At 42.0% G+C, this 20,977-nt stretch overlaps 1 protein-coding gene across 25 annotated transcripts in view; it reads left to right on the top strand.

The window, feature by feature from the left end:
• Positions 1 to 20,977, top strand: part of mark3a (MAP/microtubule affinity-regulating kinase 3a) — a 41,757-nt gene that overhangs the window by 10,340 nt on the left and 10,440 nt on the right. For 10 of the 25 annotated variants that reach the window (XR_003834351.1, XM_029460013.1, XM_029460011.1 and 7 more), the window contains exons 4-15: positions 4,211 to 4,259; positions 6,163 to 6,228; positions 8,847 to 8,917; positions 9,460 to 9,516; positions 11,330 to 11,566; positions 12,033 to 12,173; positions 14,223 to 14,322; positions 17,038 to 17,150; positions 17,997 to 18,144; positions 18,991 to 19,208; positions 19,668 to 19,771; positions 20,135 to 20,311. Coding sequence is in view for 24 of the 25 variants with exons in the window: in XM_029460013.1 (XP_029315873.1) it covers positions 4,211 to 4,259; positions 6,163 to 6,228; positions 8,847 to 8,917; positions 9,460 to 9,516; positions 11,330 to 11,566; positions 12,033 to 12,173; positions 14,223 to 14,322; positions 17,038 to 17,150; positions 17,997 to 18,144; positions 18,991 to 19,208; positions 19,668 to 19,771; positions 20,135 to 20,311 (1,481 nt within the window). In the remaining variant the exon portion in view is untranslated. The remainder of the gene's footprint in view (positions 1 to 4,210; positions 4,260 to 6,162; positions 6,229 to 8,846; positions 8,918 to 9,459; positions 9,517 to 11,329; positions 11,567 to 12,032; positions 12,174 to 14,222; positions 14,323 to 17,037; positions 17,151 to 17,996; positions 18,145 to 18,990; positions 19,209 to 19,667; positions 19,772 to 20,134; positions 20,312 to 20,977) is intronic. The other 15 variants (XM_029460019.1, XM_029460026.1, XM_029460022.1 and 12 more) reach the window with 6 other exon arrangements.

Raw genomic sequence — 20,977 nt, 5'->3', positions numbered from 1 at the left:
TTTATGCTTCTGAAAACAATTCAAATGAAGCAATCTCATACAATATTTTTTTTTATTTAACATGGCGAGGGGTCGCAAATAGACACGGCTTCATATAAAAAGTAAAGAAAGGTCAGGATGTACTAAATGATCCGGCGAAGAGATGTTTTCAAACACGTAGAACTTGGTGCTGAAGTTTGTTGTTGAATCTGCTCAAGGAGTCTGAGATAAACCAGTTTTCTGTAAAGTGTCCTGAATTTAAGCAGTTAATTTGATCCACATTGTTTATTCCCTCAGGTAGATTTGTTTGTCCAGATGGAAACAATAACGCTTGAGCTTTAAAGGGACCAAATAACTGCACGGAGAAACAAAAAAACTGCAGTCTGGATATTTTTCTGTCATCTGAAATAAACACTGGGGGGGTTACACAGACATCCCTCGTTCTGCGCTGATGTTGCTATAATCCCATTTTTTGTAACTCACCTCAAAGTTTACCAGCCATATGCAGTAAATGATCTAATGTTGAGCCCTCGGGATTTTGTTTACGAGCCTCACATCCGACGTAATTGAGGCAACTTAAACAGGAAAATGCAGTTTTCCACTTGGGGTTGGACTTCAACAAGCCAACCGAGGGTGTGAGTTCACCCTCAAACTTTGTCATTTGTCCTGAAGGTGTTTTCTATTGATCACAAGACGCTTTGTGTAAACCTCATTGCACCACCGCGGTGGTGTGACTGGATCTCCAGCAGGTTTGCGTCCTCGACCTCATGGTTGTATTATGTGGTGAATCATCTGTTTTTTCCACTAATTCTGTTTACTGCATAACATACCTGACAAAGTATTTCCATGTACTCGTCGGCTTGGTGTTTATTACTCGGGCGTGAAAAGGACTGTATCTGCTCCGTTGGTCAGAAACTTAAAGTATGAACGTGTTTGTCTCGCACTGACAACCCAACTACCTCCAAACATATTTGTTCAGAGCCACCGGTTCTCTCTAGTAATCAGAAAAGGTTCCTCTTTCTTCTGGCACACAGAAAAGCAGCTCAGATGTGTTCCTCTGTACTTTGTGGAGCGCTCAGGAGAGTATTCTCAGTTTAATGATGGGCGGAGCAGTGTAATGACAGCGAGGAGACCTCAGGCTCTTCTTCTTCTCTTCGTCAGCAGCAGCCAGACTTGTCCTGGCTCAGTTTGTTAACATGGCGTCCAAACCGGTCGACTCCGTCCTGAAGGCCTCGCTGACTGGAGCTCATAATTAACCCTTCAGTTGTCTCTGAAACCGCGACTGAAATGAGATTTATTATCTCCGAACCTCCCACAGCTGGCGTTCCCTGCAGGTTCTGCAAATCCTTAAATCTGTGAGGAAATGGTTGATGTTTTTACATCAAAAGTGACGTAGAAATGGATCGTCATTGATTTAATCTTCTGTTAGTCTATTAATAATTACATTCAATTGATCAACTAATTATTACAGCACAAATGTAGCTTCAGCATCAGCGTGTCCAAGGAAAAAAAGACTTGTGTTGTCATGATGGGCAATAATAATATGGCTTTTTGTGGTGATAAATGTTCCAGAAGGCTTTTAACCATTCCAAAATATTAGGAAATGGAGTAAAGGTATGACCTGCATTAAAGGACCCCGTGCCATTTAAATAAAAGCGTTCTAACAATACATCAGGAGTGACGCCGCTGGGGCATCTGGGGGGGAAAAGGTTGAACCATGCTCGACTTTTGAGTCATCTAGCAAGGTGCTCACATTCCTGGTAGATTCCTTTTGTAATGTGAACAAAGTATTTCTGCTGTTTTACTTTGAAATCCTTACTCCGAAAGACCAAATGATTGTTGGCGTCAGGCTCTTTCCTTTAGCAGTAACAACCGTCCTTACAGTACTGGATATGGTCTGTCATGTGACTATACCTGTTTACACAGATCATGTGACTACTTGTCAAGAGGCAACCATTTTGTTCTTTCCCTGATGAAGCCTTAAGGGCTGAAACACGTAGACATGTTTTTACAGTGATTGTGACTAAAAAGCTGAGTTATTAAAAGCTTTTTGAATCACTACCCTCTTTAACAACTCCCTTTGTTTCAGTAGTTTAGTTCTTTATAAACCTTCACACTAACCTAAGGACCCTCTAAGAACGTGGACAGTGTCCTAAACCCCCATCACCATTAGGACGCCCCACCTTTGGGTGATTTTCGTCGCCAGTTCATCTTTTATTTTTTTATGCACAACAATTGGCTCCCTCCACCAATGCTCTGTACAAATATGTATTAAAATATAGGCATGAAGTAACATTTAAAAAGTATAATACTGTGGTATACAGGTTAATAATAGTGAAATGTATAGATTAATGTAAATATGTTGTGCAGTAATGTAGTAAATGTATACATGTAATAAGAGCAGGTTGTAGTCAAATATGCACATTAATATATTAATTTAACCTTTTATATTATATTAACCTGGAAATGCATTGAGGTTGTTTACAAGTTAGTTAGGCACCAAGAAACACATATAATATTATATATATTATATCTAAATAAGCATAATATGAAGCCAAGATGACAATGGTGACTAAAAATGATAAAAAGCTCATTTGTAAAATAATAAAACCATAAGAACAAATAAGTCAATAACAATTTAAAGAGAATAAACAACTGGAATGTACTGTGATGGATAAATCTGTGTGTCCGTCACACAGTGGGAGGGTGTGTAGCCGGTAATTATTGGCATGTTTTAATATAATTTCGTTTTCTTTTTGACAAATCAGAAATGATTTCATAGCGGTTATTTTCTATGGTTGTCTTTTCCCACAGTATAAGTAAGACGCACACAGAATGCCAATAGACAACCCGACGTGGTTCCCAGTGCAGAGGTAGCGTGTGTTCGTTATTAAAGGAGCAGTTTGATGTTTTTATTTAAGCGTCTTTTCCAAACGGCCCTCTTGAGTTCGGTGTACTTGTTCTGCTGTATGTATTTGGTGGAAGGTATCTTCGCTGGCTGCACATCGTCACGGCGTGTTCGTCAGTAAGCCAACACTGTGGCTCCTCCCGCCTCATGAAACATTGAAGCCTTTTTATATTTTTATGGAAGGGAAGAGGGCGAGGTGTAGTTAACAGCCGATCAATAATAAATGGCGCTTGGTTCTTTTTTGTGCCTCGTACAGCGAAAGACTAAAAAGCACTTTTGGACGTTACAAATCTGCTTGTCTGGTCATTCTGAATGCTGATGGGGAAGAGAGCGTGTGTTGACTGAGTGTCTCGTTATTAGAGCGGAGGGTGGAGATGTGATGGTGCATGTTTAACTTCATTCAGGTTTAAACCGACTCTGCTGCAGGGAATCCTGCTGTTGGGGGGGGTTATGTTTCGGCTGTGACAACACGATCATAATCTCCTTGATAAATGTGCTAAAGTTGGCACAGCGCCGGGGTCAGTGTTGGTTCCTGAACTCATGATCTGTTGTTCAGAACGGCGGTGTTGGTCCTGTGTACGTGTGTCCTCGACGTCAGGAATGTGACGCGGATATCCGACACAAGGCGGAGAGAAAAGTGGCATTGATGTAATCTCTGTGTGCAAATCTGAACATCCATTTAAAATTAAATTAAACATTAATTATTGCTTTGTGACCTTTTTGAATGCCACTTAATGAGATGGTGTGTGTTGGTTGAGGCTGGATCTAATGTCATTCGAAGCTTTGAATGTCTGTCGGCATATTTTATGAAGTCATCCCATTTTTTTTTAAATGGCAGGAACATAACTAAAACAAATATGGATTGAAGCGGAACATGTCGAGAGAAGAAAACGTGTTGTGAATTCTTTTTTTCTTCAATAACATGTGACTTTTGGACTTCAGTTTAGTTATTGGGAAATGTTTGTATCCTACGCAGCGACCACTGTGCAAAAACACGGTTTATTCTCAATTAACACACGTGCAAGCTTCAAAGCTTCAACGTACTCGGTACAGCTCTAACATTGGTGCAGGTTGACACGCTGGAGAAAGTGCTTTTGTACGACAGACGAGGTGTAACTGCTCTCGTTGTGTCACATTTATTTCTCTTTTTTTAATATTGTGTTTTTTCTTTACCCAGTGTGCTGGAATAAAGCTCCCTGCATGTACCGTCCTGAGCTCACCAAACCCAGAGTGTCCCTGTTGACTCTGTTGAAATGTCAATAAAATATTAAATCCTGAAACCCACAGAGTAAACTAAACGTTTGTTTCTCTCTTTCATTGCAGCTCTTCAGAGAAGTTAGAATAATGAAGATTTTGAATCATCCCAATATAGGTAAGTGGGTGTTGCACAAATAAACGCAGTTCTTTAGCACAATCGGCATCTGTTCACATTATGAGCGTGAAAATATGATTAAATATGAAGTGAACTGTGATTTAGAAATGCTCAACACATTTACACTACATGTGTAAATTCAGACATTTGAGTTCTTCAGTCATTTCCACGTCGGACTGATCAGGGGGGAGTTTGCCGCCTTGACACGCAGGGCTCTCTAACCTTTGACCTTTCTGTTACTGGACAGTCACATGATCCTGCAGCATGCTGCCAGCCTGTATTTCATCAGCTTGCTTTAACTTCTAAGCGCTGCTGTATCAGCGTTTTTAGTTCCTTTTTTTGTATTTGTTTTTGTTCAAGCAGACAGAGTTCTTTAAAATCAAACAATCCTATCACATGTGAAAGTTTGTGTCAACATGGCAGCCATCCAACCTATAAGGAAAGCTCAAACACGACAGCCTATGCCAAAGCGTTAACATTTTTATGTGAAATTGAAATGGTGTTAGATAAACGATCCGGGACCTCTGTGGACTGTTGTGTGTCTGCTGAGACTGAAGCTGCAGCATCGCTCTCTCTGCTTTGTTTTGGGATTAGAAAATGAAGCGTGTTTGATGTAAAACAAAGAGCTCACTGTCTGGAGCGGCACAAACTTTCACACAGCCGACGGCAAGAGGAAATGCCAACGAACACCAAACCACTGCAGCAACGAGAAGCAAATATCACAAAACCCTCCAGCTGTTGAACACGAGCATGATGGGATCAGAGCTTTAGAGTTACTAACGAGTATTTACGATATCTGTTCGTCTGACCATTCGTTTCATTCATAAAATGTTAAATCACAATTTTCTAAGGCAGAGAAGTACGAATTCATCGAGGTTATTAATATCACATACAAGAACAAGATTCTTTTTAAAAAGACAAAAAAAGACTTTAAAAGCAAATAAAATGACAGTAAATTAAAGCTGAATAATTGGCATTGATTGCGACTGGGTGCGTGTCACACCTCCCTTTTTTGTTTCCTATCTCAGCCTCAACTTTCAACTGTCTAATAAGACAAAGTGCTGAGAAGTTATCTTTGAAAGGACTAAATAAAAAAATGAAAAAGTGCTGCGGGTGAGGTTGAAATGTAGTAAAAGCTTCTAGACAAAAGCAAGTTTCTTTTCTTAAAAGTTTTAAGAAAGCAAAACAATAAAACCTCAAATTTTCTAAGCTGGAATCATCAAATATTTGTCTTTGTTTTTAATAAATAGATGATCACAGTTGTTCACACCGGAGACACGCCTCTAAAAGTCAGACCAAGGCTCGAAAAAGTTTCTCATTCTAACTTGTTTATGAACTTATTTGTAAAGTCTGTACAAATGCACATACAGAACACACACGTGCCATAAACACACACACACACACACAGCAGCGTGCACACGGTGCGGTTGGTTTGTACGAGACAGGATGCCCCGCTAATTACTTTTAATTTCCTTTCCCTGCGCTCCATGATTTCCTCTGCAGAAATGTGATTATAATTACCAGGGTGATAGTAAGCGCTCACCAGGCCTGACACTCTCCATCTCTCGCTCATTGTCTTCCATCCCACCTCGTCTATATTTAGCAGTACAGCCCTCAGCCGCTCATCACACATCCCTCTTTTATATCTTCGAGCTGAACTCACTGCAGTAAAAAAAGAATAAGAGAAAAAAACTGCTTTTGGACGGTAAATATTGAGTGCTGCTAAGCTCGGCTCGATGCTGTGCTTCCATGGTCACGACACACACACACACACACACACACACACACACACACTAGGTGCCTGTTTGGAAACATTTTTGTGTCCATGAATTAATTTCCATCTTTAAACATAATTGAGTTTTAAATGTCCTCTTTCTTTTTTTCTCTGCCTCCCTCCTTCCAGTCAAGCTTTTTGAAGTGATTGAGACGGAGAGGACGCTCTACCTGGTGATGGAGTACGCCAGCGGAGGTGAGACAGAAATACATTTGAATACGACGTCCTCTTTTAGACATTAATACGACCCTCTATCTAAAAGAGAAAGCTGCAGTCCTCACACTGAAGTGCACACATGAAACAAAACTGTGAATGTATTTCAAATGAATCTAACATCTCCAACAGCTGCTGTACAGAAGACCAGATATAGTCTGTTAGAAATGTGCACGCTGTGTGCTGCGTCCCAAATGTGATTTATTAACACGGAAATGTGATAAATGTGTGCGTTAATAATTTATACACACTGGGATCTGCACGTAGTCTGCAGACTCTACTTCCACCTGGAAGGAGAAATGTGGAAGAACATTTTATAAGGGAGCGTTAAGAGGTTGATGCTGAACATGTGGACAGGAAGTTGAGTCCATAAGTTGAAGCATCTTCACAATAAAATCTTTATTTTACGGGTCCATTGTTTCTTAATTATTTTCCAGAACGTTTACTGGAGAGGACTTTGTAACTCGGTCCTAAATTGGAAGTGATCAACAGAAAATGTACATTTAAAAACGGGCGGATAGAAACACTTGTGTTCCATTCACGCGTTAAAGTTGATATAAAGCAAAACTAAGCGACGACGAACATGAAGTGGGAGACTTGAACCTCCACTAAGGAGCTGAAAACATCCCATCGGTGTGGAGCAGTTAAGAGACAGTAAGCTGGGGAGGGATGGTGACGTGTGTTGGTGTAGAAACTCAAATCAGGAAATGCAGAGAGGCGAGTCAGAGCAGGAAGAACATGTCTGTCATGATGCAGCTCCTCCGTAGCCCCACACACACACACACACACCTGTGACTAAATCTAAATTAGCATCACAAGTGACTTTGTGTTGCAGCGAATAAAGAAGAATAAGGACGCTCATTAAACGACCATTAAAATGTAAGAAAAACATTTCCTGGAAACTCTTCAGTTGACGAACTAATAAGACGAACGGACACCATCAGGAAGCGACAGGAAGTGGCATCTCATTGTGTCACTGAAGATGATTACAGGGAGGGAGTTTACTTAGGAGTGTTGTGCTGAAAGTCTCATTAAATGCAGCGTCACACATGCACAGGACGCCTAAAAGCCACTTCTTGTCATTGATTTCTTGGAAAGGTCACATTTAGAGCGAAGAGACGACAAATTGTGAATCGCATTACCGCCGAGACGGGAACTCTGATCAGAGGCCGATTGCATTCGATCTTAAATGAAGTAAATCTAATATTTCCCACGCAAAAAAATACAAACTCCGCAGATGTTCGGAAGTGTTCTTGCTGGGAAATAACGTCGGGCAAGTTTAAAGTGACTGCAGCATGATTTATTCTAACGGAGAAAGTCCAAACAAAACATGTTCTGCCACGTGTGGCTGCGCTGCACCGTCATTAACATGACGTTCTTTGATAATTGATTCATAATGCAACCGTTTTGATGGCTTGGCGTCACATTTTGTACAAACATTCACGGTTCAGGATGAATCGTCACAATGTTCATGCATCAACGTTTCATCTAACACCTTCAGCAGTTCATATTTCTTATCCCAATAACTGCAAAACTACAGTTATTACCGTCGGCCTCCGCGGCACAAACTAAGATTAACAAGAGCGTGGCTGTAAATCTTGTTACTTAACAGCCGCCTGACGTAGATGTCTTCCCCGCCATCCAGTGGGCTTGTCTTTAACTTTCCTTTTTCCCCCCAGAACAAATCTTTAAGAGCATATCGAACTGAAATATACAAGCGTCAGGAGACGTCTATCCAGGACCATGTCGGGTGTTACTGCATCAGGGCTAATTACATTCAAACGGGGGCAACGCTTGGGGCTCTGAGTCGATGTGGCTCAAGGCATTATAGAATTCTTCAGGAATGTCATGATGCTTTTTCACATTCGTACATTATCCAGATTTCTACGTGATTGTCCTTTAATGCATGTGTTCCTAGATTACAATTGCCTTGCTACTTCCCAGTTGTGTTCCCTAATCTCATCCCCATGTACAGCACACGCTGTGCTCTTTAGCTCTGACATGCAAAGTGTTAGCTGCCACATTCTGTCTTTAGCAGCTGAGTCAGAGCGCAGCGTTGAATTGTTGCTTTTCTTGAGCTCTGAAATACAGAAACGTACTCTGACCGCCTCTGCAGGTCAGCGCTGAGAGACTGGGAGGGTTTCCAGGATTCAGGAAAAGTGTGGGAGGCGTTTTTGTTGCTTGTTGTTTTGTTTAGTTCCTCTTTTCGCCCTGGTTTGGACTCGCACGTGCACGCCAGCCGCTCGAGTTCAATTAGCACACGAGCGTAGTCACGTTTTGGATGTGTGGGCCGAGGGAAGGGTCTGCTGCGGGACTCGGCAGCAGCTTTGTGGCTCCAGGACAGGCTCAGTGTGGAGGAAGCGGCACCACGCTCTCCTCAATATGGTTAACAAACTCCCTCGAACCATGCACATGGGTACATGGGTGACTGTGCAGGCCAGCTGCTCAAGAAAAGTTCATTGTGAAGTTATTTATATGTGCTTATTCTTAAAAGTTGTGACTCACTTTTAGTTTCTCTCTGTTCTTCTCATGCATTGCTCCTTCTGTCTTCTGTTCTCGTTGTTATCCTCTAATGCTCTCTCTCTTCGTCTCTTCTGCAGGAGAGGTGTTTGACTACCTGGTTGCACATGGACGAATGAAGGAAAAAGAGGCCAGGGCTAAATTTAGACAGGTACCCAGCTTTGTCCCCCTGCAGTGTTCTGGTTTCACACCTCTGCTCTCGGCTCTACCTCAGACAGGTCGCCGTCCTCTGTCCCGCTTTTAGGACAGAAACCTCTCTGTGTCCGATGAGCAACGTCCAAACCGGCCTCTTCCCCCATCACTCACCTCTAAATGACTGAGACACGCGGTGCAAAGTCATCGACTGACAAACACTTATTTAGTTTTAAAAGGAAGGTTTAGAACTTCTCGAGACGCCAAATTTGCAAATAAATACCTTTCTTAATACATTTCTGTTGCTGTCTGTTAGTAAAGCAACAGAAAATGTATCTGCGTGTGACATTTGTCAAGCGAAATGCCAAAGATTTTGTTCATCCAGCTTTTGAATGTGCTGCACAGAGAGAACATCTAACCTTCCTGCTGTCTTCAGCCCCACCTGTGTTGTGTTTTTATCTTCGCTGTGTGTGTCGACCACATGTCCTCCACCACATCCTTCGTCACAGGCTGACAACAGACATTTCACTGAACTCTTGCGTTTCTTTTTTCCTCTCGCAGATTGTATCAGCGGTGCAGTACTGCCACCAGAAGCACATTGTTCACAGAGACCTCAAGGTGAGTTCAGAGAAGCAACTTTTCATCTGCACTGACAGACGCGTAAATGGACCAGAATGCAATGCAGCCACGTGACGGTTCACAAAGAGCAACATCACTGTGTTCTCTGGCCTTTTTAGGAGAAATGAACCGACTAATGTTTCATCAATTTAGAGTCTGCACCGTTTAAAATGTAGTTCCAGTTATTGTAATATTGTACAGAAGAACTCCTCAGTTATTAAAACATCGACGCGACACGCAACACTTTCCAATTAAACTACAAAATATGAGTAACATTCAATATGAAATATAAATAATTAGCCTAAATGAGACTTGAATTAAGTAAGATTAGTCGCGTAAATGATTAATCAACTGCCAACTATTTAGATAATCCATGAATGCTTTGCGTCATAATTAAAGCGGGTGTTGTGACGGTTCCAGCCTCAAACGTTGAGGTTTTCTTTTGACAAAACAAATGTACGTTTTCGTTCCGCAAGATAACTCTCAGGAATGTGATATACATTTGAGCGCGGGGTGTTTTTATAGGAAGATGAAGTGCAGTCGTGTTTATCTGTAACCCTATGAATTTAAACGTTTTGAGGCTAATTACTTGTGACTCACGTTGGACGGAAAGGTCACAGAATGTGGAGCTGACGTCAGTGTTGCGTGTTCTCTAACCTTAACTCCCATATTCCCACTGATGACTCTCGACGCAGCATATGCTGCTAATGAAGCTCTACTTTTTCTGACTTTCTCCTCTTAGCTGCACCTTTTTTCCTTTTAACGTATCCCTACGCCACAAAGGGGGGCGACCCCTCTTTTAAACTGCTCACATGTTCTGCACCACATCACCCGTTTGTAGTGTTAAATGGACCTCCTTACTTTCCTCGGAGTATAAATATTGATGCGTCTGTATTTTTATCTCGCCGTCAGTGGGAGTCGCTGGGCTCAGAGAAGCAACGTGCATCTGCTGCAAAGTGTAAAGTGTTTCCTGTGTAGAGCTTCATGAATGATCCATGAAGAGGGAGATGTGAGAGGAGTCTCCCTGCTTCATGTATGCACTGGATGAATGTTTGGGCGCACGTGTACATGCAGCATGTCACGCGGAGTGTGGAGAACATGCGATTAATTTGTAACCAGCACAACACCTCAGGCGTGGAGGCCACTTTGCTCTTTAGCTTCAGCTGTGTCACCCGCTGAGATCATTTAGCTTTTTTGCTTTTCATTATGGTCTGCCACGTTACAATGAGCGTTGTTTACTCCTCGTGGTTCAGTCCTTCGGCTCGATGGAAGATTTCTTCTTCTGCTCTCTTTGCTTCGACTTCCTAATTAGTCTTTGGCCTGCAGCTGCTTGTGTGAGCAGATGTTTGAGTTCAAATCCTCGCCTACGTTTCGCACACTTTCACAAAGGAGACGTTCACAGTTTTCATTAGATCGGACTATATCACCCACATCAGTCTGTGGATATGAACAAGTGCTAATTAGAGCAGAAATAATCTATTAGTCAAGCAACAGAGACGCATCAGCAACAGTTTGGATCATTGAATCGAGTCTTTCATTAGGAAAAATGCCAAATATCTTTTAAATGCACCTTTTTATTTTAATATTATTTTATATTTTTGATCAGAGAAAAGAGCTATTTGAAGTGTTCATGCACCAGATGTAAATATTTCCTTTTAATTAATTAATTCATGAAAACATATGATGTATTAATAGATGATGAAAATGAATTTAACGTTGGTCGCCGTATGACTTGAGCGAACCCTTTGAATGATCGTTTATTAATGAACTGTAGATAAAAGGCATCTGAACACCTTCTTGTGTCTGCACCCAGGCGGAGAACTTGCTCCTCGACGCCGACATGAACATCAAGATCGCAGACTTCGGCTTCAGCAATGAGTTCACGATGGGCAACAAGCTGGACACGTTCTGCGGCTCTCCGCCGTACGCAGCGCCGGAGCTTTTCCAGGGGAAGAAGTACGACGGGCCGGAGGTGGACGTCTGGAGTCTGGGCGTCATTCTGTACACGCTGGTCAGCGGATCGCTGCCCTTCGATGGACAGAACCTCAAGGTAGGACCGCGTGGCAAAAGTTTAATTTAGTTTTAATATAATATGAACAAAATAAGAGAAAATAAACTCGTATTTCTGCTTAATTTCTTTCTTTATTGTTAGATTTGTTTAGTTTTTCGTTTTCTGATGTTTTCCTTTGCTAATATGTAAGTTTACAGTTTCAAATAAAGGAAAGAGAATAAAAAGATGAAACACATTTCAGCAGGTCGCTAAGAGAGTGAACTTGTCGTTGTGTCTGTAGCGCTCGCTCATATGAGCGCAGTATTCAGCTGTGACATGATTTAAGACGCTGCTTTGATCTCGTACATGTGAGCCGTTGCAGATACTAACACGGTATTAGAAGCTACTCTCTGCGTAACGTTTCTTCACGTATGAAACTAACGTCCATGTGTTGATTTCTTCAGATGTGCAGCGATATAAAAAATGTGACTCGCTAACGTCCTGGTTTCCGCTGTCCTCCCTGCAGGAGCTGCGGGAGCGTGTGCTCAGAGGGAAGTACCGCATCCCGTTCTACATGTCCACAGACTGCGAGAACCTCCTCAAACGCTTCCTGGTGCTCAACCCGACCAAGCGGGGAACTCTCGAGGTGAGGGAGGACGCAGAAAATGTAAATATACCTCTCAATTCTTATCTCACTCCCCCGAGTACGTCTGCACCATCGGAGAATGCCATCTATCCTCCACCTCTCCAGCAACCCCTCTCCCCTCCTCTCGGCTCCTGCTCCCCCCCTCCTGCCTCATCTCCTCCGACGCCCACAGTGTCCTGTTTTCTGTGCGCGCCCGGCCCACACTCTCCTTCTTCTTTCTGATGTAGTAACTATGAATAATACATCGTCATTCTTGTCTTTCTTGTTCACTTCATCTCTGAGTCGAGGGTTCTTCACGGCGTCCAGGGCGGCACATGAAACCAGCGTAGTCCGGTCTAAAGCACTGATCAAAAGGAAGAACCGTTACAATTCAAACCTTAAACCGCAGTCAAAGTTTCTCTCCTGGCATTGATGTAAACCCCCAACACTCATCTCTCTTCATAAAGATTATGTATTTTATCATTTCTTTTCTATTCTTAGATGCACCGCTACACCTTTGCCTCATTTAGTTTGTATCTATGAATATGCAAATGAGTCAGACTGACACTTGACCAACACGTCTGCATCATCGTTCAGCAGTAAATAAATCTATTGCAGTAAAACGTACAATACTTTCCTGTGGAATAAGAAGCGCTTGTTCGTTAAGTTAAGTTAAGTCGACATATATATTAGCGGAAGAGATGAAGACGAGCCAACAACAAGTCTCGTAGTATAATTATTTTATTATATTAACACGTATTATCAAAGGTCAGAATGTCTCCACAGATTAAAGTTATTTCATTTTCCACAATTCATAATCGGATAATACTATAAATATTTAGACATTAGTTTCTTTAGGAGCGTCTGCTGACATTAAAATAGTGGTGTTTGATGTAAGAGGCAGAAAGCAGGCAGACGGACTCGTTCCACGGATCAATCGGAGCGGCACATTATCTGTAACCCTGCAGCCCGGCCCGACACCAGCGGTATATCATTTACATATAAACAACAGTGTTTTTGACACGTGAGCTCTAAACTGCATCGTGTCTTGTGGTGTTTTAAATGGGCCATCTAATCTAAGTTATTTTACGAGAAGGGAGTTTTATTGCATCTTGAATGTAAGTGAATTAAAGTAAACGTTGGCTGGACTGCGGGTCACATGTGTTGGCCTCAGATGCCACATGATTGCCCTGGATTACGGCTGCAGCGCCGGTTGCGTCGGAGTATGACCAGCGATGATTAGTTTGGCTTTGTCCTTCATTAAAACCCCCAGAGAGCAATTGATCAGCTGCAAATTAAATTGGATTAGATTCCACAATAACTTTGATTAGTCAGTGTGGACTGTTCGTGGTTTGTCCTCCGAGCTTCTGATGCAGGCGGAGATCGTAGATGCTGAAGACCACGTGAAGAATGGCTCATTGATGTTTCAGGAAAATGCATCTAGCGAGGCGAAGCTTCTCGCCTTCGATCACTGACACTAAGCAAAATAGACATGAGCGGATTATGAAACAATGGACCCCTGGGCACAGACACGCGAAAGGCCCCAACACCTCCTACATAGAAGACATGCAGGCTTTATACTGTAGTTGTTCAGCCTCTTCCTGGTGTTCATTTGTGTCTCTCTTTGCAGTTGTTTTGGTCTTTTTGTATTGAGCTTTTGTCTGTGGTTGGTTCCCCTTTTTATTTTAGTCATTTTGTGTCTCTTTGCAGTCATTTTGTGTCTCTTTAATTTCATTTTGTCTCTTTGAAGTCATTTTGTCTCTTTTGTCGTTGTTTCTTTGCAGTTATTTTAAGTATTTTTACTTTGTGTCTCCTTGTTTTGCACGTTTTCTTTTTTTTAATCGTTGAAAGTCTGTTTCTTTGTGTTTCTTTGCATCTCTTTGCAGCTGTTCTGTGTTTCTTTGTGGTCATTTCGACCCTCTTTCTGTGTAGTTCGTGTCTCTTTGAGTGACATTTTGTAGGTGAAGGTCAGGAGGGCCCGTTCAGTAATCTACCCATGAAAATAGATGTAGTCTGTTGTAACTCTTAAATATCTCTCAGTAGAAACTCGGCATCAGTCGGGCTCTTAATTGTCTCCCTTTGCTTTTGCAGCAAATCATGAAGGATCGATGGATCAATGCAGGATTTGAAGAGGACGAGCTCAAGCCTTACACTGAACCAGAGCTGGACATCACGGATGAGAAGAGGATAGGTAAAACAAACCCACTGATGATGCTGAAATCACAGAACTGCATTTTCTTATGAAGCTTTATGACCATCTGGCCCGTGATACCCTGTTGTGTAATCAGAGAAAGATTTCCTTTCCTGTTTTATTGCACTAACGATCTGTATGTTTCTTCAGAGAATGTGTTTAAAACATTAGCGAGGTCACAGCTCCTCAACACAAAGCTCTCATTATTTCAGCGCTGAAGAGCTTTAAAAGAAAAGATGAATTGTGATGATGAATAAATAAACGGGAGCAGTGCTGCTGCATGCAAAGAGAGGGAGAGAGGGAGGGGGGAGAAGCTTCCCCGTCGTGCCCTGGATGAAAGCTGTGAACGGGGGAGCTCTTATGTAACAGCAGCTGGGGTTGGCTGTCAGAGCACATGTGCCGGCACAAACTCCCCATCAGTCAGTGCAGGAGGAAGAGAAGCTGGGGAAGAGAAGTCTTTCTGAGGAATCCTAAATAATGCATTTTACATAAACCTCCCAAATCACAAAGCATCTTTTAGACTCTCGCAGCAACATGAGAAACTTTGGTGTTTTTCAACCTGGACTGATTTTCCCCTGTTTTGGTGTCGAAGTGACGAATGGGGACATTTTTATTTTAGCCCGATTCTGTCACTTCTGCACGTCCAATGAAAGTGCTTGTTTTTGCCACTGATCAAACCAGGAAACAATTTCTCATCAAAGTTACTGCTTCTCTATTTCCAGCCTTGAACGTGAGCAAAAAGGAACTTAACATCTTTGCTTCCTGACGCACTCGTGGACATTAATGAAGTCTTAACAGCGAAGAACATTTTAAAACCCGTCACAGAACAGAAAAACTCGCCGCTGTTCTCCGCCAACTGCTGCGTGTCTGAATGAAACTGTAACAAACGTAACGGTTTACAAAAAAAACCATTTATTAAACCGATGGATTAGGAAAACAATAGTCATGTTTTCCACGTCTGAAAACATGCAGTTTTCTTTTGTTGAAATATTCCTAAATCTAATCCAAATCGGACCATAAAACATCTGCTGTTGTTTGCCCTGAAGACGAGGACTTCTTCATCCGATCCACAGCAGTGACGCACATTGTGAGGAGAAACAAGAGAAGCAGAATAAGTGTTGAGGGGGAGCAGGAGGCTGAAAGTGAGAAAGAGGAGAAGAGAGAGTCTGAGGAAGATCACAGATTCTGCCTGGTTACAGTTTCTCACCCTTTGTGTCTGCATGAGCTGCAGCTTTTACTTCACGTCACTGAGGCTGTGCACGATATTATATTGTGTTATGAGACTTGATATCATCTTAGATATTAGATCTGGTAAAATGGCATCAGTGTTTTCTTTTCCTGGGTTTAAAGGCTGCATTACAGTAAAGGAGCGACGTCGTAAGATCCGAAACATCGGCACCAAGTCGAGGCCGAAATTATTCAAATTTAAAAACTGCTGTTAGCAGCGGAAGGAGGGAGACTGTAGAGTTGCACTGTGGTGCGTTCATGCTCCATTCAGTTGCACTGTGGTGCGTTCATGCTCCATTCAGTTGCACTGTGGTGCTCCATTCAGTTGCACTGTGGTGCGTTCATGCTCCATGCAGTTGCACTGTGGTGCGTTCATGCTCCATGCAGTTGCACTGTGGTGCGTTCATGCTCCATGCAGTTGCACTGTGGTGCGTTCATGCTCCATTCAGTTTAAATGAACGTCAGGTGATGAGAAATTACGTTATCATAACGTGTTTGAATGTCATTTTTTTTGTTGAGAAACTTGAATAAATACAGTTTATACACACACATACTTAAAGCAGATCCGACTGGAGCTGCAGCAGGAACGTAGGGAAGGCAACACGTCATTGTGTGTGTATAGATAGATAGATAGATAGATAGATAGATAGATAGATCGTCATCTCTCTGCTTCTGATTGGTCGAGGCAGAGCTGACGAGCAGGAGACTGATTACCTGAACTTCTCTGCTGACTGATTCACTCACCGGAGTCATTTCACACGTCACACTCATGAACCTCGTTAACTGTCCGTGTGATGCGCTCACTGAGGAGCTCACAGCATCTGCAAAATGCCAAACTGAGGATTTAATTAGTTTTCTCACATTCAAAGCTTCTTTGGAGGCTTTGAATGTCTGTCGTTATATTTAATGACGTCAACACCATAAATTAGATCTGAATAAAGTGATTTATTGGATTAAATGAGTTAGCCTTTTCTAATTAAATACTGTCTTTAATGAATAGAACTCGTCACTGCAAGCGGAAGAGCAAACTATTTGTGACGGCAGTGAAGATGATGTTTTTGAGGCTAAAAACCAACAAATATCGATTTGTAAAATATTTTATTAGATATAAAAACATGAAGTTGGAAATTATTTTTATTACAGACTTTTGTCTAATAAACACAAAATCTGCTGCAGTGGTTTGAACCAACTTTTCTTTAATCAGGAAGTCTCGTTGAGATGATCTATTTTAGGAGACACCAAAGAACAAATTACATATTATAATATTATATTATATATATATATATATATATTATTATAAACATCACAACAAGATAATGACGCACGGGTTCAATCTGAAGGTCATTATTATCACCGAACTCCAACATTTTAGTCTGAGCTTGAAGTTTCATCTGCAATCAAATCGGATGTTCTTCGAAAGCCTTTTGTGTGTGTGTGTGTGTGTGTGTGTGTGTTTAACTGAGCCCTTGTGTGTTTGGTCCTGTGCAGATGTGATGGTGGGGATGGGCTACAACCTGGAGGAGATCCAAGAGTCTCTGGCCAAGATGAAGTATGACGAGATCACGGCCACCTACCTGCTGCTGGGCAGGAAGGCCTCCGAGGTACGAACACTATCGGTGCATTAGTGTGCCCGCTCATCTTCACGGTCACGTCAACAAGCAGGAGCGTTTAGACTTCTTTGTTTTAGGGAAGAACACGCTTTTCCAGACATGACATACGTCCTCACTTAGAAAACTGATATCAGTGACCGGCTCACGTTCACCAACGTGAGGAAACAGGAGAGACTTTATCTCACGTTGGTCGACTGCTCACAACTTGTGTCTCAGTTTTAGTTTTGATGCACAGGACGTGTCATTTGGAGAAAAAAGGAAAAGTTTTCTTAATTAATAGAGATCAGCTGTTCCACAGTTGCAGCTCCGTGTTATAAATCGGGGTAAGACATTAATACTTCTGCTGCTGTTGTTGTTATAAACCGTAGCACAGAGAATGTCACGCAAAGACAATTCAAAGTGATTTGCATAAAACTGCATAAACATACAAAGCTAATTAAATGGAGAATAAGAAGACATTGTATAAAATAAATAATAAATAAAGTGATTTAAAGAATACAGTAGAAAAGTGTGAAAGTATAATAATGTAATCTTTTCTTTTAAAACGGGGATTTTCTTTGAGTAAAAGTATAAATACAACGAACCTGCATTCAAGTACAATAAAAGTATTAAAGTGAAAATATGCAGTATAATTATTAATGAGTTCATTACTTTAATGCTAAAGCTGATTTTAATTATTTTATATACCTCTAGATGTTTAACCAATATTATTATTTATTATGATAAATATATATTTAGTATTAATACTTTGACGTAAAGTAGAAAAACCTCATACGTGTACTTCTTCTTCTACTGATTGTAAATCACGCTCACGTGCTGTATGTTCGGTCCTCCCAGCAGGAGCCCAGCGAGTCGGCCTCCAGCAGCAACCTCTCTCTGGCCAAGCCGAGACCCAACAGCGAGCTCAACGGCCAGTCGCCCTCCCACCTCAAAGTCCAGAGGAGCGTCTCCTCCAACCACAAACAGAGGCGTTACAGCGAACAAGGTGAGGAGGAACATTTAGTTTCCTCAGCAGCTCGAACCGTGCGCCGCCTCTCCCTCCTATTAAAGGCTCGCCGTCAGTTACTCTGTCCGGCTGATGAAAGCCGTTGAATCAAACGGTCACATGGTGGAGGCACTTTAACCTTCAGCTCATTTGCACAGCTCCGTGCTGTCCACTGTGATATAACGCTTTGTCAATAAGTTCAGTTTGTGCTGCTTTCCTCTCTGTTAGATCTGCAGCTTAACTGAGAAGCTTTTAAGCTCCAACACGGCGATTATTCCCCGAGTTTCAGACACAAAATGGCAGCAATTACATTTGGACGCATGTGAGGCCGCAACAGATACAAGTTATTGTTTTATTATGAATGATTGTTTGGGAAACTCTGATGGATCTGATGAATCAAAGTCCAGTCCAAATAGTGTTTTGGGCTGTTGGTCAGACAAAACAAGAAAGATATTCAGTTTAAGTTTAAGAAAACCAGCGAATCTTCACATCTAAGAAGCTTCAACCAGTGAAGTTCTGCAAGTTCTGCTCAATCAATGATCCAACATGATCTTCAGTTGAACGATTAATCGTCTAAATGCATCAGCTCGAGCCGCGGGTCTATTCTCAGAGGAAGATACGGCTTCAAATGCATCATTTAAATTTAAACAAACAAAAGACAGATTTATTTTTTCATCTATGAACTACGTTCTCTAAAACAACACAAAGGTGCTGACGATTATGTCCTCTGACACGTTGAGTCAGTGCTTTCCCCAAATGTAGGTCGTCTCATTTTTAGATAAAAACACTTCTTTTTGCCGGAGGTAGAAACATCTTTGAGTCACACATCTGTCTCTCGCTCTGCAGTCGGTCAGAACGTCCCCCCGGGGACGTCTCATCCAAAGAGGAGTCAGACCACCACAGCGGAGAACAGCGCCAAGGAGGAAAGTGGCGTCCAGCTCCGTAAACCCAGCACCCCGGGGAGCCGCGGGGCTCCACCCGCCAGCCCGCTGCTGGGCAACGCCAACAACCCCAACAAGGCCGACATCCCCGACCGCAGGAAAGGCGCCACCACCGGCCCGAGCGTGAGTTACAACAAACACAGCGTGGCTCAACAAAAGCAGCAAATACTCAAAACTATTATATCTTCCTCAAAAGACATCGTTCTATACTATATATATATATATATATATATATATATATATATATATATATATATATATATATATATATATATATATATATATATATATATATATATATATATATATATATATATATATATATATATATATATATATATATATATATATTAATATTAATATATATATATATTAATATTAATATATATATATTAATATTAACTCTGGACTGATGATTGACATGGTTTAAAGGGAGTTAATATATTAATGTCTGCTTCATGTTTTTATTATTTCATATCTTCAGACTGCATCAGCTGACGCTAACGTGCTTCCTACACAAACACTGTTGTGCTTTGTAACATTTTGTATTAATTTAGTAGCACATCTGATTATCCTCTGCAGAATAACACCGCGTCGGCAGGCATGACCCGGAGGAACACGTACGTCTGCAGCGACAGGAACAACGCAGACCGCCTCTCCGTCATCCCCAACGGAAAGGAGAACAGGTGAGAGAGGACGTTTGTCGCCTTTGACCTGGTTTCTGCACGGAACAGCGTGGACTCTGTCGCAACAGAAAAGCTTTTTAGTTCAGTCTGTAATTGTGGAAGCCAGTATGTTTTATTTATTTTAATTTATGAAATGTTATCAAACTGGAGGCTGGGGAACAGCCGCCTGAACTCGTACTGAACTTCATTCGAGGTCAGATTCTCATTTTATTGAAAGAAATTCAGGATCCCACCAAAAGATTTCATCCTTTTTTTATTTCCAGTTCCTTCTTTCTTGTATTTACTTTCCCTTTCTCATCTTATGTTTTCATTTCTGCCCGTGTGTTTCGGCGGGGGGTGATTTTGTCATTGTGGCATGACCAGCATGACCGAGATGGCTTGTGCCACTAGCCCCTCTTCTGGCTTTGCGGCCGCCGCGTTCGGTGCCTCGTCCAGTTCGGTGCGGCTGAGGTATCAAAACGTGGGCGGTTTGTACGTTGGCCAGGCCGGGTGGGCCACGCTGCCCCGCTCCTACTACGCTCTGGACTACTGCTCGCCCAAGTAAGACGGCAGGGCCTCCAAACCCCCCTGTCTGTCTCATGTCTCAGCCCCTGTTTGGCCCCTCGCTAACCCACGCATCCAGCCAGCTTCACACTCTGTAACCCCTCAACTAAACCATGGACACCATTTCCTGCAAAGAACAGAAAGGACAGAAACTTGTTTTTGGTTGTCAGTGTCTGAAATTCACGCTCATCGGCCGCCGCCGTGACGAACTCCAGCGCTGCCGTCGTCGTGCTCTGCTTCTCGTAGCGGCGTCTCATGCTGCTGCCTGTTTACGGCTCGTTCTCTTCCCTACAAACTGAAACGACGTACTTCTCGTAGAACCGGTTGTCATTGTTTTGTAATGTCGGTCCTCATATCGTGCAGCCCTAATATCAACGCCTTTTTAAAGATACAATGGGGTTGTGCTTCTATTTGATTTCGCAAAGTAAACTATGTTGTAAAATAAAAACAACTCCGACGATGAAATCCATCACGGGAACTTAAAGTGTAGCCGATTTTTAAATTTAGCAATTTATCCACCAGAAACGAGTAATCGTAAGTGCACTGTGAAACACGCTGGTTGTTGGTTTCAGACACTGATAAAATCGGAGGCTCATGTAGAGAAAAATATGTATCTTCACACTGAAATCGAGCTGCCACGCTTCGATGCACGAGCTCTTACAC

This window comes from Cottoperca gobio, chromosome 22 (assembly GCF_900634415.1).
Source record: "Cottoperca gobio chromosome 22, fCotGob3.1, whole genome shotgun sequence".
NCBI lineage: Eukaryota > Metazoa > Chordata > Actinopteri > Perciformes > Bovichtidae > Cottoperca > Cottoperca gobio.
The sequence above is the reverse complement of the archived record's forward strand: the minus strand, read 5'-3'. Positions and strand labels throughout refer to the sequence as shown.